Source organism: Sciurus vulgaris (genome assembly GCF_902686455.1).
Source record: "Sciurus vulgaris genome assembly, chromosome: 19".
Classification (NCBI taxonomy): Eukaryota; Metazoa; Chordata; class Mammalia; order Rodentia; family Sciuridae; genus Sciurus; species Sciurus vulgaris.
Genome location: NC_136480.1, coordinates 9,092,421 through 9,120,323, shown reverse-complemented (window position 1 = coordinate 9,120,323; position 27,903 = coordinate 9,092,421). Strand labels below are relative to the sequence as shown.

At 45.6% G+C, this 27,903-nt stretch overlaps 2 protein-coding genes across 13 annotated transcripts; one reads left to right on the top strand and one right to left on the bottom strand.

The window, feature by feature from the left end:
- The first annotated feature begins 13 nt into the window (after nucleotides 1-13).
- Nucleotides 14-22,370, top strand: OGG1 (8-oxoguanine DNA glycosylase). 12 transcript variants are annotated; one of them, XM_079122383.1, is made up of 7 exons: nucleotides 21-480; nucleotides 826-1,073; nucleotides 1,616-1,795; nucleotides 3,618-3,799; nucleotides 4,319-4,469; nucleotides 4,605-4,654; nucleotides 7,406-7,684. In XM_079122383.1, exons 1-7 carry the CDS (start codon nucleotides 344-346, stop codon nucleotides 7,529-7,531), a joined length of 1,074 nt encoding a protein of 357 aa, XP_078978509.1. In that variant the 5' UTR covers nucleotides 21-343; the 3' UTR covers nucleotides 7,532-7,684. The 12 variants fall into 12 exon arrangements, with proteins under 12 accessions (XP_078978515.1, XP_078978514.1, XP_078978506.1 ...); XM_079122386.1 differs by lacking the exon at nucleotides 7,406-7,684 and adding an exon at nucleotides 4,905-5,137 and having other exon boundaries at nucleotides 22-480; nucleotides 3,570-3,799; XM_079122387.1 differs by lacking the exon at nucleotides 7,406-7,684 and adding an exon at nucleotides 4,905-5,137 and having other exon boundaries at nucleotides 24-480.
- On the bottom strand, nucleotides 5,179-16,062 carry CAMK1 (calcium/calmodulin dependent protein kinase I). Its single transcript, XM_079122392.1, has 12 exons — nucleotides 15,905-16,062; nucleotides 13,734-13,848; nucleotides 12,295-12,426; nucleotides 10,725-10,799; nucleotides 10,500-10,638; nucleotides 9,459-9,585; nucleotides 9,289-9,364; nucleotides 8,496-8,608; nucleotides 7,875-7,953; nucleotides 7,693-7,780; nucleotides 5,556-5,670; nucleotides 5,179-5,449 (listed from the first exon to the last, which is right to left on the bottom strand). Exons 2-12 carry the CDS (start codon nucleotides 13,814-13,816, stop codon nucleotides 5,367-5,369), a joined length of 1,110 nt encoding a protein of 369 aa, XP_078978518.1. The 5' UTR covers nucleotides 13,817-13,848; nucleotides 15,905-16,062; the 3' UTR covers nucleotides 5,179-5,366.
- Nucleotides 22,371-27,903: the final 5,533 nt, after the last annotated feature.

Below are 27,903 nucleotides of genomic sequence, written 5' to 3'. Positions count from 1 at the left end.
GGCGTCGCAGCTCTACTTCCGGTCACGGCAAGGCCAGCCCCTGGAAAAGCCGGAAGAGCATACTTGCGCGCGCTTCCGAAAGCCTGGGCAATTTGAAGCGTAGTATCCGTGCCCGGAGGCTCTGGAGGCTGAAGAGGGATACGTCAGGAAGAAGGGAGGGACCTGCCTCTCAGGAAAGCAGGAGGGGACCGAGGGAGAGGACCGTAGCGGCTGTGGACGAGGCCCTAAGCGGTGTGGTCATTGTGTAAACGGGATAGTCATTGTGTAAACGGGGTCTTTGTGGCCCCGGTGATTTGGTTCTGAGCCGGCGGGTTCATGACGGAGCAGAACCACCGAAAGCGAAATGGTGGCCCGCTCCCTTCTGCTTTGTAGCATGAGGCATCGTACCCTATCCTCAAGCCCGGACCTCTGGGCTTCCATCCCGTGTCCACGCTCTGAACTACGCCTGGACCTGGTTTTAGCTTCTGGACAATCCTTCCGGTGAGTGGCTGGCCTGGGAGGCCTCTTTCCTAGGACCCTGGTTCCTCACGGCCCATTACAGCCCGTCAGAGATGCAAAGGAATGTTGGGGGTGATGGATGGGGTAGTACCTCTCAGGTATTAAAAAAGGAAATAAACACTGGTGGTGAGACTGTTGCCGCCTTTACAAAGTAGAGGTATTAAGTCTACAATAGTTTTAGGATTATGCAATAATATCAAAGATACTACTTTTACTTTGCAGCTGTTAAGTCAGTTTTATAAATGGGGCACTTGCAAATAGGAGGGACTCCCAAAGTGTGTGGGAAGGGAAACTGAGTGCTAGGCCTGTCTGCACCTGGGAGTTCAGGTGGAAGGAGCAAAGCCCTGCACACTGGAGTGGCGTTCTGGGGGATCAAGTATGGACACTGACTCAAACTGAGGAACTGCTCTACTGCACTGTGTACCGAGGGGACAAGGGCTGGGTTGGCAGGCCCACACCTGAGGAGCTGGAGACAGTGCAGAAGTACTTCCAGCTAGATGTCAGCCTGGCTCAACTGTACAACCATTGGAGTTCTGTGGACTCCCACTTCCAAAAGGTGGCTCAGAAATTCCAAGGTGAGTACAGGCCTGGGGCAGGGGTTGGGGTTCATGTACATTAGTTAAGTTACTTCTCTGAGAATGTTTTACTATCTGTAAGATGGTGGTTGTATCTACTTCATAGGATTTGATGAGGATTAAAGGACTTAATATATTGAAAATACTTACCATTGTCCTGGACACATTGTAATTATTATTACTGTTATTGTTATCCTGCTGATCACCATAGTGAAGTGACAAGAATTTGGAGCCTAATCCTGGCCACGTGACTTAGGGCAGGTGACTTCATTCATTCTGTTACAGAGCATCTGCTATGTGACTGGGATGTAGCAAGGAACCAATTGGAACCAAATCCCTGCCCAGGTGGTGCTTATACTGCGGCTTCTTTATCAGTGAACTAGCATTCACAAGATGCTATTAGGAATGAGAAGTCTAGTGTTGCTTTCTCTAACAGTGCTGCCCCTCATTATCCTAAGATCCCTCTGATCTGATATGAGGGAGGGAGGAAGCCACTCCCTATAGCAGATGCTACTCTGGCCCCTTGACTTTCTGGTCTCCAGGTGTGCGACTGCTGCGACTGGACCCCATCGAATGCCTTTTCACCTTTATCTGTTCTTCCAACAACAACATTGCCCGCATCACTGGCATGGTGGAACGGCTGTGCCAGGCTTTTGGACCTCGGCTCATCCAGCTTGATGATGTCACCTACCATGGTTTCCCCAACCTGCAGGCTCTGGCTGGTGAGTAAGTGGATCCCCTTCCCCCACTCCCTCCATCAGTTTTTGAACAAGGATATCTGTTCAGTTCTCTCTGGTCGCCATCTCTCATATAAAAACTTCCTCCTTCCAAAACACTGTCCCCGTCTACAACCACCCTGCCGGGTCTGTTGAGACCCATCTGTACCGCCTCAAAGCATCAGCTCCTTACCAGTCTGTGCCTTTTGTTTTGTTTTTGTGGTATTAGGAATTGAACCCAGGCCTTGAGCATGCCAGGCAAGTGCTCTATCATTAAGCTACATCCCCAGGTTAGTGTGTGCTTTTTGCCAATAGTTTTGCTGCCTCATCAGAGAAATATTTGTATGCAGTGTTTAGTAGTTTGGAGTTAAGAACACACATTCTGGAGACAGATTCCGTGGAACTGAATCCCTATTCTGCTACTTATGCACATTATCTAGCATTTCTATGCTTCAGTGTCTACATCTGTGAAATGGGATAATTATAGTCATTATTAGAATTGAATAAAGGAATACACATCCTGCACCCAGCAATGTTTTGGCACACAGGAAGTATATGGAAAACTCAAGCTGCCATCACAGCAGTAAACCCAACAATTTTGCACTGAGGAACACAGGATATTCTTTACAGCAAACCTTTGAGGCAAGAATTTTACAGAAGCAAGTTTATCAGTTAGCAGATGTGAGAAATAAGCTAGGGGAAGTGCTTGGGGACTTCATAGCAGGGAGATCCTGTCTCAGAAAAAAAGGGTGTTTTTGATGTTTAGAAACCTGGTCTTGAGGGGCTGGGGTTGTGGCTCAGTAGCTCAGTAGAGTGCTCGCCTAGAACACATGACGCACTGGGTTCAATCCTCTATACCACATAAAAATAAAATAAAGGTATTGTGTCCACCTATAATTAAAATATATATATATATTTAAAAAAAGAAACCTGGTCTTGAGTCACAACTCTTAGCTTAGTAGTCATATGACCCTCAAGGACCTCACCATTCCAGTCTTGTTTATAGCATGGAAACAACAGTTTCTACTAGAAGGGGTTGGGTGGTGAATACAGCGATCCTGAGGCAGTGGAGAGTAATGTGTTTTTTGGTTTGTTTTTGTGTTTTTTATTTGGTTTGTTTGTTTATTTGTTTTTGTGGTGGTATTGGGAATTACAGCCTTGTACATGCTAGGGCAACACTCTACCACTGAGCTAGATCCCCAAGCCTTTTTTTAATTTTTATTTTGTTTTGAGACAATGTCTCACTGAGTTGCTTAGCTGGCTTTGAACTTGCAATCCTCCTGCCTCAGCCTCCTAAGTAGCTGGGATTACAAGCAGCCCGTGTCATTTCTTGATCAAATTACTTAGCTTCTTTTAAGCCCTCCTTTTTTCCATCTGGAAAATGGGAAAACAACAGTGCTGTCATCAGAGTTCTTGAGAAAAGAAAGCATGATGATAAATGTACCTAAAGTACTTAGCCCTTGCATGATTCCAGAACTTAATAATAGAAGCAGTTGCTGTTGTTGTTATATGTTTAAGTCAGGACTGTGAACACTCTTAGGAAAGGTTAAGAAACTCAGATGGGGAGCTCTTCCAAGGCAACACATCCATCTCTGCTCTAGAACCCAATGTGTATTAGATGCTCAGAAAACACTTGTAGAGGAGGGAACCCAGGCTTTCACCCTTTGCTTTGCACATACTTGTATCTGCTGTCTCCTAGAGGGCAGTGAGGTGAGAAGGATACTTAGGAAAAGCATTCCCTTGGGATAAAGAGCTCATACACTATCCCTCTCTTAAACAGGAAGGACTCGAGGATGCCTGATCCCTACTCTCCTCCCACTCCCCACAGGTTCGGAGGTGGAGCCTTGCCTCAGGAAGTTGGGCCTGGGGTACCGTGCCCACTATGTGAGTGCCAGTGCCCGAGCCATCCTGGAAGAACATGGTGGGCTGGCCTGGCTGCAGCAGCTTCAAGAGGTCCCCTATGAGGAGGCACACAAGGCCCTCTGCACCTTGCCTGGGGTGGGCACTAAGGTGAGGCCCCCAAGGAGGTAGCAGCCATCTCATCCACTCACATTGAGAGGAGGGAGTCAGAAACAGGGCAGGCCTGAGAGCTGGGTGGAGGTCTGGCTTCTGGAGGCAGAGCAGGAAAGGAAAAGGATAAAAGCAAATGTTTTATTAGAGAAAAAAAGCAGAGTGCTGAAAGAGTATGAAAGACTTTACCCTTTAAATGACTTTATAGAAAGGCCATTTGTGTCGGTGAGTGTGTATGCTGCTGCATGTATGCAGAAATTTCCAGAAGGAATGGCAGGGAAGTTAATAGTGGTCTGTGAAGTGGATATGGTAATATCGTCTCCCCAGATTATGGTGAGAATGTGACCCACAGAAGTATTTGCTCAGTAGTACTTTTTTAGAATAATCAATATATATTGATTGAGCATACAGAACAATAGTAACCTCAGTGTAGAGGAGGAAGCATTTGGCTTTGGGGATAGATGCAGGACACAGGCTGGATGCTACCATTCCTCCACAGTGGCTCATTCTTTGTCAAAGGTGGCCGACTGCATCTGCCTCATGGCCCTAGACAAACCCCAGGCTGTGCCCGTGGACGTCCATGTGTGGCAGATTGCCCAACGTGACTACAGCTGGCACCCCACCACGTCTCAGGCCAGGGGCCCCAGCCCTCAGGCTAACAAGGAACTGGGTGAGGAAAAAGGGTGGGATGTTGGGGCATTGGACTGAGGTGTTAGAAATTACTCTCTTAATCACCTCTCCCTCAGTTCTGTGAATGGGGGTGTAGGTTGGGCCATTTAATCTAGCCTCCTCACTTTTGATTTAGGAAACTTTTTCCGGAGCCTGTGGGGACCTTATGCTGGCTGGGCCCAAGCAGTGAGTGTACCTAGGTTTCCCCTCCTCTCTAGCCCAGACCCTAAAGAACTTCCCCCTATCTCTGACCCAGTGGGCTTTTCCAGCAGTCTGTCCCCATGGACTCTTACTTCGACCACCCTAGGTAACCCTAATGGACTCTCCAACCAGCTCAGCCCTGACCCCATGGACTCTTCCACCTTCCTGCACCATCACCAGCCCCTCTACTCCTGTGCCAGTGTACCTTTCTGCCCACATACTCCCGCTCCTACAGGTGCTGTTCAGTGCTGACCTCCGCCAACCCCACTGTTCTCAGGAGCCGCCAGCAAAGCGCAGAAAGAGGTCTGAAGGGCCAGAAGTCTAGACAAGGGACACTGGGCAAAGGAATTCCCCAACATCTTTCCCCTCCATTCCATATTTCTCTCCCACTGTCCTTAGGCTTGTGTTGAGGAGGGCTCTCTGCATCTACCTCAGGGGCCATGCACCCCCAAATTAAGCAGTCAATTTGCATAGCAGGGCAGGGTGTGGGCTATTTTGGGAGACAACTGTCTGGTTTTATCTTCTTCCCTTTATTACAAGAAGGAACAATAAAATAGAAACATTTGTATGGAAAATGCAGTGAGGAGTGAGAGCGAAGCGGGTGAGGAGGGCAGTGGGTAGAGTAACTCCCCAGTTCACAGAGGGAAGGGAGTAGTCTGCCCCTCCCATGAAAGAAACCCTGACTCAATCCAGGGCCCTAGAGCTGCGGGGGCAGTGTGGAGGACAGTTCCGGGCCTGATTCCATGCAGCAGTCTCGACAGCAGCAGCCGGCTGCCGGCCCTGTATGGGAGGAGAGAATACAGTTGGCAGTAGGGCACACCCTGCACTCCAGCTGAGTGTCTCTTCGTAGCCCACCCACACTCTTCCAAGCATTCCTGCTCCTCACCCCCTGCTGTTGGTGTTAGCAGCTCCCCGTGGCTCGTCTGTCCCTGCCCCTCCTGGCTGGTGCCCAATTGTAGCTTCCTCATGTGCCGAACCACAGCCGTGGCATTGAAGGCTTGCTGTGGAGAGAGGGGAGAGGGACTTCTCAGCAGGTGGTAGCTCATGGGTCAGGGCTGGCAGTAGAATTCTTGAAATGGTATTTTTTGTTTGTTCTTCATTCAGGTGTTATTTAGTGACTTCTGTAAGACCCCTAAACCCTCACAAGGCTTTTTGGTGGTGTTGTCGTTATTAAACCATACTGGGGATTGAACTGAAGGGTGCTCTACCACTGAGCTACAACCTCAGCACTTTCAGACCTTTTTTAAACTTTGAAACGTTGTCTGTCTCAATTTACCCAGGCTGGTCTTCAACTTACAATCTCCATCTCAGCCTCCCAAGTCACTGGGGTTACAGTTATGTGCCACCATGCTCAGCCTCTACAAGGCTTTATGAAATTTTGTTCAGTTATAGTTATACATGTGTGCTTATATATATAGAATGTATACATTCTTTGTGTGTATGTATATGTATATAAACAAAACTAAATTCATATTCATATGTAATAGCAAACATCATATAGCATTATATGTCAGGCACTGTTTTAAGTATTTTGCATGGTGATTCATTTAATCTTTCTAAAATTCTCAGGTGAGCATTTTTGGCAGGGACAGGTTCTGGGGATTGAACTCAGGGGCACTTAGCCACTGAGCCACATCTCCAGCCCTGTTTTGAATTTTATTTAGAGACAGGGTCTCACTGAGTTCTTAGCACCTTGCTTTTGCTGAGGCTGCCTTTGAACTTGTGATGCTCCTGCCTCAGCCTCCCAGGCTGCTGGGATTACAGGCATGCTCCACCACACCCAGCAGGTGAGCACTTTTAATATCATTAATTTCAAAGGAGGAAACTAAGGTATAGAAAGGCCAAGAAACTTAACCTCTGTGTGTGATTTTTTTGGTTTTTTTTTGTTTTGTTTTGTTTTATTTTAGTATTGACCTTGCACATGCCAAGCAAGCACTCTACCACTGAACTACACCCTGGCCCAGACTGGCCCTGAATTTACAATCCTCCTGCCTCACCTTCCTGAGTAGCTAGGATTATAGGTGTGTACCACCACTCCTGGCTGTGTATGTCATTTTCTATTCATCTTATCCCCCTAGATTCTCCTGCATACTCCTAAAAAACCATGTTGAAAACTAAAACCATTCTCTCCAAGACATGTCCTGCCTCTGGGATAACCCATCACAGTTATAGTAATTTCCAGGCTAATCTGTCCCCAACCGGAAGGCTGGGACAGCTCTTGCCATCTCACACTCTCAACAACCATTCCACTATCACTTCTTGTTGATTCTACCACCTAAACGATTTCTGTTCTCAGCTCTATTCTCTATTCCTGTTGCTGCTACTCTGGGTCAAGTCCTCCCCATCTCCTGCCTGCATCTCTGCCACAGCCTCCTATTTATCTCCCAGTCTTCACTGTTTGCTTTTTTTTTTTTTTTTTTTAAAGCCTGGGAGCTCTTTCTAAATGGCAGTTTCTTAGTTTCTTGCTTGAAATCCTTTTGGGGCTCTTCATCACTCTCAATGTAAAGTTGGTGGTCCACTGTAGCATATAAGGCCCTGAGTGGCCTGGCCCTTATTGACTTCTCCAGCCTTCACTCTTGCCACTCAGTCTCCTCAGTCCCTCCAGTCCAGCCAGCTTATCACATACATTTCTGACTAGCCAGCCCCACTCTCTCTGGCCCCTGGAACTTTGTGCCCCTGTTCCCTGTGCCTTGGACGTTATTCCTTGTGTCTGACTAATTCCTACTCAACTGACAGGTCCTTCAGGCCATCACCACCTTTATGACCCTTCCTGGACCTCATAGGCTGCATCAAATGCCTTCTGAAGAAGTATACTATTTTCCCTCTAGACCCGGAGGTCAGGGACCTTCTCAGATTGAATAGATTTCAGGAAGTATATATTGAATGAATGTGTGAGGTCTTTCAGAAAGCAGCCCTGAATGGTTCCTGCATGTCAGACTTGGCACTGTGCAAAACTGAGCCTGGATGAGGGTGGGGAGGAGTCCTGGGGAGGCTGGGACCCAGGATTAGGGCCATGGGCTCACCTTCCATTTGCTCTTAGCAAAGTTCTTCTTGATCTGCTCGCTCACTGACTGGTGAATATTCTTATCTAGAGCCGTATCTCCTGCAATCCTAGAATGGGGATATGTGGAGGGTTGCATGTGAGGGTAGAAGCAGGCCTCGGGACCTAGGCCTTACCCCTGCCCACAGCCCGTGGGGATCTCACCATGGGTGCTGCAAAGCCTGCTCACAGGTGAACCTCTTCTCTGGATCCTTCTCCATCAAGTGCCGGATGAAATCTTTGGCTGAATCCCCAAGACAAAAGCAAAGACACACGGTATGGCAGTGCCCTTGGCCACCCCTGGGACAGTACTCCCTGACGTCTGATCTGGCCACAAGCAAGACAGAGGGGCCAGACCTGTCCATGCACCACCCCACCTCACTACAGCCTCCCAGCTGTCTCCATTCTCTCTTAAAAACATGTTCTTAGAGAAGACTCCCTTCAGTGTATTCACATCACACTGTGTGAACAACTGGAGATGCCTTCACTGACTTGCTTCTTAGTGGGGGGCACAAAAGGAGGGATGAAAATGTTTATGGTGGTGTCTTAGGCATTAGGAAGTCAGTAGGGGAAATATTTTCAAAAATACTATGTTTGAAGACTGAATCGATGAATGCCTGCAAGTTTCTCAGGCTGGGAGCCAAGCAGAGGGAAACCTCTGAGGTGGGAGTTCTGACCTAAGACAGCTTAGTCTGGGACTGTGGAACCTGACTAGGGAGACCCCCAGAGCAGATGAGGAAGGCTCCAGAGGCAGGGCCCAGGGGAAGAAGGCAAAATCCAAAATACCAGAGTCAGAGATGTCGTCCCAGTAAGGAGAGTCAAACTCGTACTCGGCCTTCAAAATCTGTTCAAAGAGTTTGGCATCATTCTCGTCATAGAAGGGGGGATAGCCGCAGAGCCTGGGCAGGGAGAAACTCACCCTGATTTCCACTCTCTGTGTACCCAGTGGCTCTGGGACAGCTTTGGGGCAATCCCAGGCATTAGGCAGGACTTGGGAAAGAGTTCCCTCTTTGTAAAATCTGCCCCTCCCTGCCTTGCTCGCTCCTGTCTAGCTATACTGGCCTGTTCTATTCCTTGACCATGCTGCCATTTTACCATCCTTGGGGCCTTTGCACCTGCCATTCCCTCTGCCTATACCCTCCCAACACCTTAAGTGAGTGTCTGCCTCCCTCATTTCATTCAAGAGGCCACTCAGATGTTACCTCCACAGAAAGCGCCCCTCCCTAACCTTATCTGAAATGCAGCAGTCCCCATTTCCCTACTCCTGTTGGATTTTTTTTCTCAGCATTTTTTTTTTTTTTTTGCCACGTAATATTGTACAGATTTATTTACTTGTTGATTTTCTGTCTCCCCTACTACAATATCACTCCCTGAGGGCCAGCACTTGGTCTGGTTCTCTGCTAAGTCCTCATGCTTGGCACAGTTCCTGAAACATAGTATGTATTGAATGAAGTGATATTAGTAATTAATAGATAGATTAACTATGGATGGAGGGAAGTAAGGAATAACAGTGGAAGAGGAAAGCAGGGGAGAAGTCAACTCTGGAGCTGCACCCTACTGTGGCCACACCTCCACTTACAGGATGTAGGCAATGACCCCAATGGACCAGCAGTCCACAGCCTTGCTGTAGGGCTTCTGGGCCAGGACCTCAGGGGCTGTGGAGGAAATGGGACATGATAGTGACAAATTTCTTCCCTGTAGCTTCTGGTTCCTCCCATGCCCACAGCCCCAGCACAGGGCCCTCCGCACCCACGTATCCTGGGGTTCCGCAGGCTGTGGAGAGCACACTGCCTGGGTCCTCCATCTTGGAGAGGCCAAAGTCGGAGATCATGATCTTGGAATCCTCATCCAGACTGTAGTACAGCAGATTCTCTGGCTTGAAGGGCAGGCAGGAGGGAAAGGAGCAATCAGGTGGCCAGAGGCTGGCAGAACCTTCCCAAGTACCCCTTGAGAAACAGTGGACACCCTGACCCACCACAAAAACTACTGTGGCTGCCATCTTGGCTGGAAGCATAATGAACTCAAGGAAATTCTCTGGCCCAAAGTTCCAGAAGAGCCAGGCACAATGGTGCATGCCTGTAATTCCAGTGGCTTGGGAGGCTGAGGCAGGAGGATTGTGAGTTAAAAGCCAGCCTCAGCAACTAAGCAACTCGGTGAGACCCTGTCTCTAAATAAACAAAATAGGGCTGGGGATGTGGCTCAGTGGTTGAGTGCCTGAGTTCAATCCCTGGTTTAAAAAAAAAAAAAAAAGTTCCAGAAAGGACAAGGGCCCAGGGGATGTGGGAAGGAATTTTACATAAACCTCAGGTGTGTATTGCAAAGTCCTAAAGAAATTCTGGCAGTTACTGTATGCCGGACCCTGGGTGAGTGCTTGGTGGCTTTCCACGTTCCCACCTTCCAGGTCAGTGTGAAGAAACCCATTTTACAGATGAGGAAACCAGTGCCTCAAGAGGCAAAGTGACTTGCCCAAGAGCCCAGTTATGGAGTAGCACAGCCAGAATTCAGACCCAGATCTGTCTCACCCAGCACTCTTCTCCCAGGCCAAATGAGATGTACTACAGAATGTGCAACCCATCATTTTCTCTCAGGAGTAGGATTCCAGTTCACTTTTGTGTTCCTTTGAGTGTCTGAACTTGAACGGGAAGAGGCACTTTGGGGGTCACAAGGTCTATTTTGCAGATAAGAAGCTGAGGCTTAATGAGGTGAGAGCAGCCTAAGGTCAGACATTGAGGGGTCTCCAAAGACCCTACCCCTAGGGCCCTAGCTCACTGTACCCCAGCTCATACCCACCTTGAGATCACGGTGTACGATACCCAGGTCGTGCAGGTACTTGACAGCGTCCAACACCTGGAAGATGAGGCGACTGGCATCCCGCTCTGTGTAGAAGCCTTTTTCCACAATGCGGTCAAACAGCTCCCCACCTGACACTCTGCAGCAGGGGACAGGATAGTCTGGCCAAGAGAGTTTGGGCAGCAGGGAGAGAGGTGTGAGCAGGGCAGGGGCAGGGGCACTCACAGCTGCATGATGAGGTAGAGGTGGCCCCCACTCTCATAGATGTCATCCAGGGCTACAATGTTGGGGTGCTTGATCCTGAGAGGAGAAATGAGCAGTTCAGAGCTGAGGACAACTCCCCAGTGCCAGCAGACCCAGCAAGCCAAACCAGGGATCTCAACCCCACCTGTAAAAGTGGATGTACCAAGATTTATTAAAACTAACTAGAAAGCAAGGGCAGCAGGACGAACGCTGGGCTCTGGCATCCTACAGAACTGGATCCAAATCCTGCCTCTGCCACATGCTGCTTGGGTGTCTTTTCACTTCATAGCACTGACCAACAGAGGACTTCTAAAAGTTTTCTGTTACTACCTGTTTGTCAGCTTTCCCCATCAGGTCACCTCTGAAAGTCCAGCGACTTTGTCTTAGTCACCAGTGTTCTCTGGCCCTGGGACAGAGTAGGTGCTCAGTAATACTGATGAAATTCAGTGTAACCTCACTGAGCCTGTTTCCTCATCTATAAAATGAAACCAGAGATAGTACTTCCCTCAAAGAGCAGGTATGAAGATCATATGAGATGATTCAGATGACATGCTTGGCACAGTACCTGGCATACTCTAAGTAAATGACGGCTGGGTAGAGCACTCGCCTAGGATGTGTGAGGCCCTAGCCAGTCAGATAGTCTGCCCCTGATGTACTATTTGGTCATGTGATACAAGCCAAGTTACTGGTTCTGTGAGAATGAGGTACTCTTTCCTATATTATTTGTTTATTCATTAAAATTAAATAAAGTTATGTCCACTTAAAACTAAAAATATATTTTAAAATAACAAATGAAGGCTGGGAAGATAGCTCAGCTGGTAGAGTGCTTGCCTCGCAAGCACAAGGCCCTGAGTTCGATCCCCAGTACCGCAAAAAAATAAATAATAAATAACAAATGAACTGCTAATAGTGATTCATCTTAATGATAAGGAAGATTTGGCTCTCCTGGGAACTTGCTAAGTGTCTTTGGGAAGGTCCCTTGATCTTTCTGGGCCTGTTTCTCCAACTGTCACCCCTTGATAGTGGAAATGATCATTCTTCTCTGTCCAGGGTGGTTGGGAAGCTCAGGAAAGAGATTGGAAGTGAAGAGTATAAGATTTCCAGCAAGAGCAGGAGATTTCTTGGCACGAGCAATTCACAGAACAATTGGTTGTTCGTTGTGTGTTGTCATAGGGGGAGATGGCAGACAGGCAGTTTTAAACTTGCTCAGTGACTTTAATATATCAGAGGAACTCAAGATAGGTCCAAAGATAATAGTAGTTAAGATATGTGAGTTCAAGCTGTGTTGAAGGGTTGACCTTGAGACCTGATGGAACAGATTAATCCCAGGCATCTCAGTCACATCTGTCATGTTAGCTATTGTGCCATCCACTTGAAATAAAGGGTGTCTAATGCTCTCCATACCCTGCCCAGTGTAAGTTCTTGTCCCCACTTTATAAATGAGCACTTTGAGACTTGGAAGGTTAAATGATTTGTCAAAAGCAGGAGAAGGAGGGCAGGAAGGATCAAGGCAGAGTCACCCTGGGGCAGGGACAAGCTATGACCCACGCACTTGTGCAGGACAGCGATCTCATTCTCCATGCTGCCCTCTTTGCCCTCCAGGGCCTTCTTGGCGATACATTTGATGGCCACCAGCTTCTGAGTCCTCTTATCTTCTGCCAGGATTACCTCTGAGAAGGCCCCCCTGCAGGGAGAGAGGATTCCAAAGGTGAGGATCTGGAATCCCAGCTTCCCTTCAGCCTCTCCTCCATCCCTTATGGATTGTATGACCATCTCTGAACCAAAGAAGTGGGATGAGCTCCCCACCCCGCAAGCATTCTTCCACCCCCTGGCTCCAGAAGTGGCCACATGACCTGGGCCTGGCCAGTCAAGAGTAGTCTGCCCCTGACACAGTATTAGGTCATGTGATACAAGTCAAGTTACTGGTACTATGAAAATGAAGTAATTTTTCCTATATTATTTGTTTATTCATTTATTTTTCATCTGTTTCACAATACTGGGGATAAAACCCAGGGCCTCACACGTGCTTGGCAAGTACCGTATTGCTGAGCTACATCCCCAGCCCAAGGTACTCTTCCTTGCTAAGCTGTTAAGATGTGTGTGTAGGCCTGGAATGAGTGGTGGCCATCTTTGCCATCTCCTGGGAAGAGCCTATTTGAGATTGAATAACACAAAAGAAATCAGACTCAAGAAATGGTCAAAGATAATTATTGATAACACGAGGACCCCTGGATACAACCAGTCCTGAAATCCCTGAACTTTTTGATAGTGTGCATGGTTAATTCATTCATTTTTTTCTTGCTAAAGCCGAGTCATAAATAATACCCTTAGAACCTTGAAAACCGTCAGCATTACTTGGGAACTTTTTATAAATGCACAATCTGAGACCCCATCCCAGATTTCCTGGATCAGAATCTGCATTTTAACAAAGTCCTCAAGTGATTTGTGTATGCACCAAAGTTTAATAAGTAAGCTCTGAGGAACAGATAAATCCATTTACACTCAAGTTCACTGACCAAAGAGGATTTTCTTTGCACATCTTTAGCTTTGCCTGGGAAAATAAGAAGTAATAAGTCAAAGATAACCAGTGACTGCAGTGATTTCATCTTTGTCTTGACCCAGCACTAGTAATGGAGCTATGCACAGCCTCAGTTTCCAATCCTAGACCAGAACACCCAGCTCTTGACAAGTTGGATAAATGGCCCTTTTCTTCTCCCCCACTTCCTTCTTTTCATTAGGAATTTCTCTGCCTGTGTAAGAACAGCCCCTGTTCCAACCACTGCCAGACAGACATGAGAAGTGTAGTCCATTCTGGGCCATGGCAAGATTGCCATTGGCCCTAGTCTATAGGAAACAGGAAATGTTGATCAGCTGATCAGAGGAAGCACCACCCTGGACTCAGCCTCCCCCAGCCATCCAGGCTCAGGAGCAAGGCCCTTCCCAATTCTACTCCAGCTCAGAAACAGCCTCCCAGCCCACCCTGAGACTCACGTGCCCAGAACATCTCTGAAGTCATAAATGTCCCTAATGTCCTCCGCCTGCTTCCAGCTGGGGCATACCACTGCCCCCGGCATGGCCCACTGCCCCCCAGCCACAGCCAGGGCTCCTAGAAAGAGAGTGAAGGAAGGAGACTCAGTAGGGCCCAGCCTTCTCTCTCGAATGTACTGCATGCCCCATTCAGTTATTCAACCAGCATTCATTCACTCCTTGATTCATTCATTTGACAAAATCATTCAACATTCATTCATTTACTAGTCATTGTTCATTCACAACATCCATTCAGCAAATTCTATGCTAGAGAAATATCTTTCATGATGGCAGCAAAATTCTTTATTCAACAAAGTCATGCATTCCTTCATTTTTGTATTCATGTTCACTTCCCAGTTTCTCCCTCTCCAAATCCAAACACCCAAAGAAACCCTGACCCCTGGAGGGGGCAACAGATAAAACCCAAGGACAACTTGTAGAAGCCCAGGGCCCTGGAGGTTCCCTGTGCCCAGAACCAGTCATGTCCCAGCTTTACCCTGGGAACTGCTGGAGTGTCTCCTCTCCTTCCTCCTCCCCCCGAACTCTGGCCTCTCGGAAATCAGGTTTCCGGCAGCCTGGGCTTCCAGCAATATCTCAGCCACGTTTTTAAATAGCTCCTTCTCACTGTTACTAAGGCAACAACAGCCACAGCTGGAGCTCCCCAGGCCTCTCCCTCCTGACTCCCTAAATGGTCCCACCCAGTCTGTCCCCTCCTGGCCTCATCTTACCCTGATCCAGCTTCAATCTTCCCCTTCACTGTCTCATCACACAGGAGAGGGTGAGTTCTCTTCCAATTTGTCAGATGGAGAACAGGTGGGAAATGCGTAGTGGTGGGTCCAGAGTGACCCAAATGACACCCAGCTGGAGTCCCAGCTAAGCTTGCTGAGTAGGCAGAGGCCACAGAGGAGTTATTCTCAACTGTTCTTTCCAGTATGAAGCTAGACTGGGGCCCATCCCAGGACCACAGAGGGTAAGGCCAAAATAGCCTAGCATGCTGAATATCCTCAGGGAGGATGCTTTCCTTTTCCATGTCTTCTGTGGGACAATGAGGGGAAGGTGCCCTGACCAGAGCCCTGGTATAAGATTCCACTCCTTGAATGGGACCTTGTTCCCAGGAGGCCCTGGTCACCCATCCCAGGGGCAACTTCTAAGAGAGGAGACTGTGGTAAGCTCTAGAAGTAGCCTTAAACCCATCTGAAGACTGGCACATAATGACCCTTACAAACTACATCCTGTACCAGCTATTCCAGTCAAGCATCCTCCACACCCCCAAACCCAAACACTTGCCTCCCAGACCCAAGCACACCTTGTATCCAGATATCAGTACCTGGTTATACATGTACGCACAATGCTCCCCAGACAGCCTCCTACACTAACACCTACGTGTCCATCCATATATTCCTCAGACCCCTTTTACATTTTAAAACATCCCCCCACACACACTCTCCCATCTACCAGATTCACTTACACCTTACACTCTCCACCTCCATACCCACACCCTAGAAGCTCCTATAGTCCAAACCCCAACAGTACCCACACCCTAGAAGCTCCTATAGTCCAAACCCCAACAGTACCTCACATTTCAAGGCCCCCCGGCACACACACACACACACACACACACACACACACACACACACACACACTCTGACTTACTATCCTCAGAGCCAGACAGCAGCACAGGTACCTGACACTACCCTCTGCAGCAAAAAACGCACCCCAACATCCCACCCGTGACCCTTGAAGATTCCCTTACACATAAGCGCCGCAACCCCATATCTGATCCACACGCCAATGTTGACATTAGGACACCTTAACATGCGCCCCCCCCAACACACACATACACACATCTATATCCAGATGCCCACGCCCTTCCACATTTGGGTCTGCAGAACTTGCGCGCGCGCACAGACCCTCCTATCCCCACCCTTCTCTGTCACCCTCTCAGTTTCCCACGGCCCTCCCTGGCACCTGCTGGGCCTGGAGCGGAGGTCGGGGAGAAAGGCCCAACCCTGTCCTTCCAGGGTGCAGCCCTCCCGGGCACCCCCTCCCATCCTTGAGCAAGGGTACCCAGCTGCTGGGGGCTCCCGCCGCCCCTTTAGCGCACAAGGGTACAGGCGGGCAGCCCCCAGCCATACCTGCGGCTGCCCCGCCGCGGGGCTGGCTGGAAGGCCCGAGGTGGCTGGCGCCGAACTCTGGCCGCGGTCTGCCGCCACTGCGCGCCTGGCCCTCCCGCCCGCTCTCTCTCTTGGGCTCGACTCGGGCTCCGCTGGCTCCCTCCGCCCGCCTGCGGCTCTGATGTCAATGGAGGAGGAGCCTGCGGTGGAGGGACTGGGGATTGGGAGCGGAGGGTGGTGCCGCTACCGGGCTGGAGAAGGGGCGCGGGCAGGGGAGACCTCGTGGGTTCGAATTAGACCCTCTGCTAGATGCTTCCCGCCCTTCGACTACAGAGGGGACAACTGAGGTTCAGAGAGATGAGGCAGTTGGTCAATGGAAAAGCAGGATTCGAACCTGCACTGTGGGATGCAGGAGACTGACCAGTTTCAACCTGCTGCCTCCTGTATTTTCTTTCAAACCAATTAGAGCCACCCTTAAGGCTCCTAGGCTCTTTCCTCCCCGCTTTCGCCACCCTGCAGTGGGGAAATTAGGCCCATAGAAGGGCCCAGAATGCTGTTGAGGGTAGGAAGATGGGGGCGTAGGGAGGAAACAAGGCAACAGCAAGCAGTGAGGATAGCCTAGGCCCCAATGACAGGCGGGTCAACTGAGGCCTGAGAACCCTCAGAGGCTGAGATGAAGCCCCAGTCCCCAGCACTTGCCCCTCAGACCAGCGTGCTGGCCAGAGGGATTGGGACAAGAGGGAAACAGGGAGGGGAAAGTTTAGTCTGGATCCTGAAGGAAGCAGGCCAAAGAGGACTAAGTTGCCACGTGACTGGGCAGGCGCCAGGGGCCCCTGGCTGGAGGCCAGGCTTCTGGGGCTGCAGGCAAGGGGCCAAGGGACCTGACCCAAGTTGGCTTGTGCAAACCATTCCTTAGGAATAAATTCAGTGCCGGCTAGGAAGGGGGAGTAGTTCGTAGGAGTTGGAGGTATGGTTGGACTGGGGCCAGTCAGAAGAGACACACTGCTTGAGACCCCCACCGTACCTCTACCCACCTTCCAGTGCTACTTTCTCTCCTGGATTCCTGAATTTTCCAGCTGAAGATGGAGCAAGAGTGATACTGACCCCCAACACATTTCAGCTGACTTTTCCTTCCCTTTTCACAGATTGGTTAATTTGTTATGCCCATTTTACGGAGGAGAGAATAAAATGGCTTAGATTCCTAGAAGGGCCTTGGAGTTTGCCTCATCCCTTGCTTTACCTCTGAGTCTCAATTTCTTCCTCTGGAATATGGGAATATTGATGACTGACTCAGGATTCTTCTAAGAATCCTATGAAGTAATGAATACAAAATACTCAGAACTACAGTTCAAAACATGAAAGCGAGACTGTAAACCAGACTCTTAAGAAAGGACCTGTTTAGCTTGGGTGGTGGTGCACACCTGTAATCCCAGCAGCTCGGGAGGCTGAGGCAGGAAGATCTTGAGTTCAAAGTCAACCTCAGCAAAAGCGAGGCTCTAAGCAAATCAGTGAGACCCTGTCTCTAAATAAAAAAAAATAGGACTGGAGATGCGGCTCAGTGGTCCAGTGCCCCAGAGTTCAATCCCTGGTACTCCCAAAAAAGGACCTGATTTGGCCAGATATGGGGACCAAGGGATAATTTCTGTCTCTCAAATCTCAGTATTCTCTCAAATTTCAGTATCACAGACTCTGGCCCATGAAAAAACACTTCTGACCCAGGGCTAAGCCTCTATTCTCCCCTTCACCCATCTAGCACACCCACTGAGCTGAGTTGTTTTAGCACCAATTTCCTGTTTATCTCTATGACAACACTCCCTGGTTGATAAGGCCTCTGTCCTGCTGAGAACTTATACAACTTTTATATTCCTTTTTATATTTTGTTGCTTTTAAGCATTTTGGAAGGCACTTATGCTTCCCCCTCCTTTGACATTCTTTTCTTTTTAAAAATCTTTCTAGCAAACGAGTAATAAGTAGTCATTTCAAGAAAATTACATAAAATATTAAAAACACACAAAGACTATCCTTGCCACTGATAAGATTCTTTCACTTGCCAGGTAAATTCTTTCACTTGCCAGGTAACAGAATCCCAGCTTTAAACCAACTTCACCAAAGAGGAATCTATGAACTGGGTACAGGGGCATACTGTAATCCCCTGTAATCCCAGTGATTTGGGAGGCTGAGAAGGAGAATCACAAGTTCAAGGCAGCCTGGACAATTTAGCAAGACATTGTGTCAAAATGAAAAATAGAAAGGTCTGAGAATGTAGCTCAATGATCAAAAACCCCTGGGTTCAGTCTCTAGTTCAACTGGGCACTGTGGTGCACACCTGTAATCCCAGCAGTTTAGGAGACTGAGGTAGGAGGATTGCAAGTTCAAAACCAGCCTCAGCAATTTAGCAAGGCTCTAAGCAGTTTAGCAAGATCAGGTTTCTAATAAAATATAAAAAAGAGCTGGGGATGTAGCTCAGTGGTTAAGTGTTACTGGGTTAAATCCCCAGTACCCCCCTCCCCCCCAAAAAAATCTCTAGTTCAACACACATGCACATACAGGAATCTTTGGTTCACCATAGATGGCACAAGATTCAAGAAAAGACACCGAGGACCAGGGTCTTGGAGACTGAAACTAGAGATGCAGTACTCTTAGAATTTGCTTTCTTTCTCTTGTCTTGATTTCTCTTTGCATGTTAAATTCTTTTCCTCTGTCAGTTAATATTGTCTACCTGGGAAGAAATAGAGTGGTAGGCACTGCTTTCCCACTTAACCCAGCAGGAGAACTATCCTGTTTCACCTATTTCCAAAGGATTTTTTTAAATTATTTTTTTTATTAATTTATTATTTTCATGTGGTGCTGAGGATCAAACCCAGTGTCTTATACATGCTAGGCAAGCTCTCTGCCACTGAGCTACAGCCTCAGCCCCATCAGAGAATTCTGATTGGCTTTGCTTGAGCTATTGAGTGATGTGCATACCTCTTGGGCCCCCAAATGTTGTTAAGGTAATGAGGTACTCTACTGGGCAAGTGTTTTGTGATGGGCAAGAGTCACAGGAATGAAAGAGTTACCTTTTCCAAAGGAAATAGGAATTCTGGGCAAGCAATAACAAGAAATCCATCTCTGCCCTGCTCCCACCAAACCAAAGATAACCATTGTTGGCATTTTGGGTGCATATACATATACACATTTCCTCTTGCAGCCCCCACTTCCATTGAACATATTTCAAGGTACTAATCAAAAAGTGAGTCAAGAAAAGTCAAATATAAGCCCAGTGCTGTGGCAAATGTTTGTAATCCCAGCAGCTTGGGATCACAAGTTAAGGGCCAGCCTCAGCAATTTAGCAAGACCCTGTCTCAAAACAAAAAATAAAAAAACCTGGTTATGTGGCTCAGTGGTTAAGAGTTTCTGGGTTCAATCCATGGTACCGCCTGCCCTAAAAAGAAAAGAGCAGTCAAATAAATGCAGAAAAAAAGGGATAGTGTTTTTCTTTATTTTAAAAAAGATGAGGTGCTGGGTTTGTGGCTCAGTGGTAGAGTGCTTCCCTAGTATGAGTGAGGCACTGGGTTCAGTTTTCAGTATCACATATAAATAAAGTAAATGTCCATCAACAACTAAAATAATTTTTTTTCTACTTTTTTTATTGGTGCATTATAGTTGTACATAATGATAGGATTTTTTTGTTACCTATTCATATGCACACACAGTAAAACAATATAATTTTACCAATAACACTACCCAGTACTTCCCTCCTTACTCTCTGCCTCCCATCCCTTGGTCACTTCCAGCACTGATTGTTTGTATTCTTTTTTTTTTTTTATTGTACATGTTGTTTCTCTGTTTGTACATGGAGTAAAGGCATACCATTTGTGTAATCATAAATTTACATAGGGTAATGTTGTTTGATTCATTTTGTTATTTTTTCCCTTCCCCCCACCCCTCTTTTCCCTCTATACAGTCCTTCCTTCCTCCATTCTTGCCCCCCTCCCTAACCCTAACCCTAACCCTAACACTAACCCCTCCCACCCCCCATTATGTGTCATCATCCACTTATCAGCGAGATCATTCGTCCTTTGGTTTTTTGAGATTGGCTTATCTCACTTAGCATGATAGTCTCCAATTTCATCCAAAATATTTTTAATGTATAAAAGAAAGATGACAAAATAGGTTAGACATCTCCATTAATTCTTGAACCTGATGGAAAATAAGTCATTGACTGAGTGAATGGTTTTCTAAGAGTAGAGCAAATGAAAGCAATCAGAAGAAATAGATGGAGAGCTATATTTATAAAAACATTCAAAATATTCAGCCTGGTGTCTTGGTGCACACCTATGATCCCAGTGCCTCGGCAGGCTGAGGCAGGAGGATCACAAGTTCAAGGCCAGCCTGGGCAACTTACAGAGACCTTCTCTCAGAAAGGGCTGAGGATGTAGCTCAGTAGTAAAACACCCCTGGGCTCAATCCCCAGTACCAAAAGAGAAGGAGAAAAAAAAACTTGAAAATTTGATTGTTTATAGTCTCAGCACTCCAGAGGTTAAGATAGGACGATGGCTTAAACCCCGGAGAGTTTTTTTTTTTTTTTTTTCTTTTTAAATATTTATTTAGTTAGTTAGTTATTTTTTGCAATGCTGGGAATGGAACCCAGGGCCTTATGCTTATGAGTCAAGCACTCTACCAACTGAGCTATATCCCCAGCCCCATGAACCCTGGAGTTTAAGACCAGTCTGGGCGACATGACATAGCAAGACTTTATTAAAAAAAAAAAAAAAAAAAAAAAAAAAGTTCTTTAAAAAAAGACTTCTGACAAGCAACAACAGGTGTTGGCGAGGATGTGGGGAGAAAGGTACACTCATACATTGCTGGTGGGGATGCAAATTAGTGCAGCCACTCTGGAAAGCAGTGTGGAGATTCCTTAGAAAACTTGGAATGGAACCACCATTTGACCCAGCTATCCCACTCCTCGGCCTATACCCAAAGGACTTAAAATCAGCATACTACAGAGATACAGCCACATCAATGTTCATAGCTGCTCAATTCATAATAGCCAGATTGTGGAACCAACCTAGATGTCCTTCAATTGATGAATGGATAAAGAAACTGTGGTGTATATATATACAATGGAATATTACTCAGCCATAAAGAATGATAAAATTATGGCATTTGCAGGCAAATGGATGAAATTGGAGACTATCATGCTCAGTGAGATAAGCCAATCTCAAAAAACCAAAGGACGAATGATATCACTAATAAGTGGATGATGACACATAATGGGGGGGGTGGGAAGGGTTAGTGTTAGGATTAGCATTAGGGTTAGGGAGGGGGGCAAGAATGGAGGAAGGAAGGACTGTATAGAGGGAAAAGAGGGGTGGGAGGGGTGGGGGGAAGGGAAAAAAATAACAGAATGAATCAAACAGCATTACCCTATGTAAATTTATGATTACACAAATGGTATGCTTTTACGCCATGTACAAACGGAGAAACAACATGTATCCCATTTGTTTACAATGAAAAAAAAAAAAGGAAAAAAAAAAGACTTCTGTATCTGGGGGGTGGGGGGGAGCCACCCCCACCTCCTCTGAAGTCAAAATCATAGCCAACAGTGAAAGACAAATTTCAGACTGGAAAAATGTTAAACAGATGATAGATTAATATTTTCATTATATGAACAACACATAAAATTCATAACAAACAGACTTAGAACCCAATAAATGGTCAAAGGACACACAATAAACCTGGGACTTTTCTATATTATTATAATAAAAGAAGTATAAATCAAAAGAAGAGGTCATTTGTAGCCTTACAGATTTGAAGTTTAAAGAAAATCTGGTAACATGAGGAATAAGTACTCCTAAATTCTCTTGGAAATGACTTGCTAAAGGATTTGGAAAGCAATTTGGCAGTCTACATCAAAGGCCTCACTAATGTCCAGGCCTTTTTTTTTTCTAATATTATTAAAATTTTTTATACATGTATATAAGGTAATATTATCTGTCTCATTCTACCATCCTTCCCATCCCCACTGCCCTATCCCTCCCCTTACTCCCCTCTGCATAATCCAAAGTTCCTTTAATTCTTCCCTACCTACCCCTCACTATGGAACAGCATCTGCTTATCAGAGAAAACATTCAGCCATTGGTTTTTTGGGATTGGCTTATTTCACTTAGCATGATATTTTCTGGCCAGGCATTTTTTTCTAATTATTATTTTGGTACTGAGAATTGAACACAGGGGTGTTCTTCTACTGAGCTACATCTACTACCCTTTTTATTTATTTATTTTGAGATAGAATCTTGCTAAGTTGATGAGACTGGTCTTGAACTTTTTTTTTTTTTTAATATTTTTTAAGTTGTCAATGGATCTTTTATTTTATTTGTTTATTTCTGTGCAGTGCTGAGAAGCAAACCCAGGACCTCACACATGCCAGGCAAGTGCTTTACCACTGAGCCACAACCCTAGCCCGGTCTTGAATTTTTGATCCTCCTATATCAGCCTTCTGAGTCCCTATGACTACAGGTGAGTATCATCACATCCATCATTGTCCAAGCCTTTTGATCCAGGGATTTCCTTTCTGGGAATTTTAGGGAACAATCCTAAGTTAAGACAAAGCTATTTCCTATGAAATATTTGAAGAACATTTTTTGTTTGAAGAAATATATATATATATTATATATAAAACACATATATGCATGTGTACATATGCATGTATTATATATATTTATATAAATATGCATATATATATATAGATGCATGCTAAGGATCAAACCCAGGGCCTTAAACATGCTAGGCAAGTGCTCTATCATTCACCTTCAACCCCCAATACAAGAACTATATCTATATCTATATATATGTATATGTATATATATGTTTATATACATATATATATGTGTGTGTATGAGTATGTGTGTGTCACATATATATCCAGTCCCCCCAAAAATATATAAATATTTTTGCAGGGTTGGGGATTGAACTCAGGGCTTTGGGCATACTCTACCCCTGAGCTCTTCCCCCAGCACCTCTTGAGAAATATTTTTGCAACAGCAAAATTTAGAAGAAATTATCAAGAGGGGAATGATTAAAAAACATGAGGTATACCTACCAGATGGAGTATTCACAGCTTGTGAATTGATAGTAATGCAACCTAATTAATAAAAGGAATAACTTCTAATCAGGTTAGGCAGGTATGCAGTATAACTTCAATGTAATATGCAAATTTAGTCATAACAGAATGGAGAGGAACACCACCAATATTACCAATGGTCAAAAATTTACTTGGGCCTGGTGTGGTGGCTCACACCTATAACTCCAGTGACTCTGGAGGTTGAGGCAGGAGAATCCCAAGTTCAAAGCCAGCCTCAGCAACTTAGTGAGGCCCTGTCTCAAAATAAAAATTAAAAGGGATGGGGATGTGGCTTAGTGGTTAAGCACCCTTGGGTTCAATCCCTAGTGCTAAAAAAAAAAAAAGTTACTTGAAAATATTATACCTCAACATGATAGGTGTGTACTAATCTGTTGTTCAATTATTTAAATTTTTATTTTAAAAGCTGTAAGAAGTGAAATGGACTTAAATGTCATATCCATAATATATTTTCTGTCCTATTGAAACAGTGATGGAATATTAAAAGTTTTGGAGTCAGAAACATCTGAGTTCAAAGGCCACCTCTACCTAGTACCAGCAGTGGGACATTGGGTAAGTCATTTCATTACTCAGAGCTTCTGTTTGCTCATCTGTAACATGGCATGGTCACGCCCCTAATTGTGCCTACTTTGTGGGGTTATTTTCAGGATGACACTATTTAGAAAGTTTCTTTCAACCACTAGGCTAGTTCCCTTGTTTCCACCAGGGTCCCCAGCACACATCTGGTACCTAGTAGGTGCTCAGGAAAAAAATGAGGCAGAAGGGAGGAATTTTCTTCTTTTTTGGACATCAGCTCTCCTAAGAAAGCTGCTTTTCAAATTATTTCTCCTTCCGTTCTTGAATTGTTCTAGTTAAGCTCCAGATTTGGGGATTCCATGCTGCCCTGTTTTCTTACTGTAACAGGAGCAGCCTATCTTAGGAGTCTCTAATATTTACCAGATCTTGTCAGTTTTTCTTGGCTAACAAAGGCCTATTCCTGGGCAATTATTCTTGTGCTTTTCTCTGATCCTCAATCCACATGCCTCTAATTTTGTTATGGTGGTCCTGGCAGGCTTGAACACTTGGCCTCTAGAGTTTAAGACCTGGCTTACAAAATGTACACACCACCTGCTATCTGATCTGGCCCTTCTTTCAGATACCCAGTTTCCTCATCTGTAAAACGAGAATCATGGTATTGCTTGCTTTGACATAGGGCTGTCAGTTGCAGCAAATGAGTTAATTCATGTAACATGTTTGGCACCACCCTCAGAGGTTCCTTTAAACAATCATCCTCCCGGGGTTGTGTCTTAACAATATGTGCTGAGCTTACAACCAAGGTTGAGACAAGAAATCTTCTTGTGAGGAGCTGGAGGTGTAGCTCAGTGGTCAAGTGATCAAGTGCTTGCCTAGGGTTCTGGCCCTGTGTTTCATCCCAACACTGAAAAAAAAAAAAAAAAAAAAAAAAGGAAGAAAAAAGAAACCATCCCAGTAAACTCAATCTCCATTTGCTGTCAGTTTTATGGAGAATATTTTTATTATATTTTTCAAATCTGATTCTGGGGTTCAAATGAGAAATTGTTGGAAATTGGCAGGAAAACTGGGAGATGCTGTTGCTTCTAGTATTAAACATTGAGACCAGTTTTCCTTCCTTTCTTCTTTTTATTTTCTTTTTTTCTTTTCTTTCTTCTTTTCTTTTTTCTTTCTTTCTTTCTTTCTTCCTCCCTCCCTTTCTCTCTCTCTCTCTCTCTCTCTCTCTCTCTCTCTCTCTCTCTCTCTCTCTCTCTCTCTCTCTCTCTCTCTCTCTCTCACTTTCTCTTTAAATTTGATACTGGGGACTGAACCCAAGGGTGCTCTAGCACTGAGATATATGCCCAATTATTTATATTTTTTCTTTTGAGACAGGGTCTCTCTGAGTTTCTTAGGGGCCTGCTAAATTGGTGAGACTGGCCTTGAACTTGCTATCCTCCTGTCACAGCCTCCCGAATTGCTTGGTTACAGGTATGCACACCATACCCTGCTAATGGGCTTAACTTTGTATTTTATAAAACTCATTGTGGGGGCTGGGGAGATAGCTCAGTCGGTAGAGTGCTTGCCTTGCAAGCAGAAGGCCCTAGGTTCGATCCCCAGCACCCAAAAAATAAATAAATAAAACTCATTGTGGTTATCTTTTTTTGTTGTTGTTTTGCGGTGCTGGGGATTGAACCCAGGGCCTTGTGCTTGCGAGGCAAACACTGTACCAACTGAGCTGTATGCCCAGCCCTCATTGTGGGTATCTTTGATTATAGGCTTGCTTAAATCATTTTGAGAAAAAGGGAAAGAAAAAGAAAGGAAAAGGGAAGGGGAGGAAGTAGATAGGGTTTGAAAGGAGTGTTTGGCATACTACATGCCACTGGTATCAGCAAGGATATAGGTTTGGTTTCTCTGACAGACACCCCAAAATAATTGTGACTTAAATAAAATGGAAGTGTGTAACAGCCTGGCCAGAAACAGCGCCAGGCTGACATGGTGACTACAAGATACAAGGGACCCTGACTGCCTTTTTTGGTTAGGATTGTCTCAGACCCTGTTTCAAGATGGTTGGTCACCATGTTTCATCCCACTTCAGTGGAAATGAGCACACAGAGAGCATAGCCCTTGCACCCATGATCTCGTAGTTATACACATCTCTTGCACCCTCTACTCACATCTCCTTTTTTTTTTTTTTTTTTTGCGGTACTGGGGATTGAATCCAGGGCCTTGTGCTTGGGAGGCAAACACTCTACCAACTGAGCTATCTCCCCAGCCCTCACATCTCATGATTAAATCTTAGGCCCATGTTCACAGTGAAGCTGGGGTATTTAGTCTTTCAGAGGCACTTGTCTAACTAAAGATCAAGGCTTCAGTTACTATAGAAGAAAGACTTTCTTGGAGGACATCTACTGCAACCAGTTGTCTTTCTTTGCACACACCTGCACTCCCATCTCCCTGACTTGACTTTAATCAGTCTACTAGCACAGTATGTTCTGATTCAGAGCGCTGTTACGGCACTACTGTGCTCACAAACCAGCCGGTTCCATAGTAGCTAGGAAAGTATGTCTCAGACTTCAATGGACACCAGGAATCATGTGGAGGGCATATTACTTTTAATTTTTAATTATTTATTTATTCATTCTTTGCAGTTTTAGGGATTAAACTCAAGGCCTCACAAATGCTCTACTACTGAGCTGCATCTCTAGCCTATCATAATTCTTTTTTTTTTTTTTTTTTTTGCAGAGGGGCAAGTACTGGGGATTGAACTCAGAGCACTTGACCACAGAACCATATCTCCAGTCCAATTTTGTATTTTGTTTAGAGACAGAGTCTCACTGAATTGCTTAGTACCCCACTTTTGCTGAGGCTGACTTTGAACTCAAGGTCTTCCTGCCTCAGCCTCCTGAGCTGCTGGGATTACAGTGAGCACCACCATGTCAGGCTCCAGTCCATAATTCTTAATTTTTTTTTTTTGAGGCAAGGTCTCACTGTGTTTCCCAAGCTCACTGCATACTCCTGGGCTCACGTGGTCCTTCTGCTTCAGCCTCCCAAGCAGGTGGAAGTGCAGCACCTGGTTTGGAGGTCATGCTGAAACAGATAGCTAGGTCCCATTCCCAGAGTTTCTGATTCTGAAGGTCTGGGGTCTTAGAATTTGCATTTTTATCAAGTTCCTAGGTAAAGCTGTTGCAATTAATGCAGGGACCACACTCTAAGAACCACTGTCCTGGAGGAAGCCAGGCATGGTGGCACACACCTATAATCCCAGTGATTTAGGAGGCCGAGGCAAGATTGCAAGTTTGCGGTGAACCTCATCAACTTTGCAATACCTGTCTAAAAGGGACTAAGGATGTAACTCAGTGGTAAAGCACCCCTGAATTCAACCCCTAGTACCAAAAAAAAAAAAAAAAAAAAAAAAAAAAAAATTGGCCTGGAGAATAAAGTCTGTGCTCAGTCTGCTATCCAAAGCCTCTCCCAGCCTGGTCTCAACCTACTTTACAGCTTCATCTCTTATCCTTCCTCCCCCTCCACACACCCAGGGCTCCTCACACTGGTTTTCACCTCTCTCTAAACAGGCCAGCTGTTCACACCTCTGTGCCTTGCTGTTGCTTTTGTCTAGAATGTCATCTTCTGCCTGGCAACTTCCTTTCCACATCCTTCTGAGCCACTCTGGACTCTGATCTATTGTTAAGTCACTCTCTGCCCCAGGTCCCAGCAGACGTAGTGCCTTCTTCTAAGATGGCTCTTGTCACCTTTGTTTTATTTTTATTTTTATTTATTTTTATTATTGTTTTTTTTATTTTTTACAGACTGCATTTTGATTCATTGTACACAAATGGGGTACATCATTTTGTTTCGATGGTTGTACATGATGTAGATTCACACCATTCCTGTAATCATACAAGTATATAGGGGTAATGATGTCTCATTCCACCAATTTTTGTATCCGCCTCCCTCTCATTTCCTTCTACATAATCTAAAGTTCCTCCATTCTTTTCTCACTCCCCCACCCCCATTATATATCATCATCACTTATCAGAGAAAATATTCAGCCTTTGGTTTTTTGGGATTGGCTTATTTAACTTAGCATGATATTCTCCAATTCCATCCATTTATTTGCAAATGCCATAATATTATTATTCTTTATACTGAATAATATTTCATTGTGTGTATATACCACGGTTTCTTTATCCATTCATCTGTTAAAGGGCATCTAGGTTGGTTCTACAATCTAGCTATTGTGAATTGAGCTGCTGTAAACATGGATGTGGCTGCATTACTGTAGTATGCTAATTTTAAGTCCTTTGGGGGTAAACTGAGGAGTGGGATAGCTGGGTCAATTTCAAGTTTTGTGAGAATTCTCCACACTGCTTTCCAAAGTGGCTGTCTCAATTTGCAACTCTACCAGCAA

Coding starts and splice junctions, on each gene's coding strand:
- OGG1 (XM_079122380.1), top strand. CDS start 344: ATGGTGGCCCGCTCCCTTCTGCTTTGTAGCATGAGGCATCGTACCCTA. Junction 1,074..1,615: donor GGTGGCTCAGAAATTCCAAG/GTGAGTACAGGC, acceptor TCTGGTCTCCAG/GTGTGCGACTGCTGCGACTG. Junction 3,800..4,318: donor TGCCTGGGGTGGGCACTAAG/GTGAGGCCCCCA, acceptor TCTTTGTCAAAG/GTGGCCGACTGCATCTGCCT.
- CAMK1 (XM_079122392.1), bottom strand. CDS start 13,816: ATGCCGGGGGCAGTGGTATGCCCCAGCTGGAAGCAGGCGGAGGACATT. Junction 10,800..12,294: donor GAGATCGCTGTCCTGCACAA/GTGCGTGGGTCA, acceptor TTCTCCTCTCAG/GATCAAGCACCCCAACATTG. Junction 7,954..8,495: donor GGACGACATCTCTGACTCTG/GTATTTTGGATT, acceptor TTGGGGATTCAG/CCAAAGATTTCATCCGGCAC.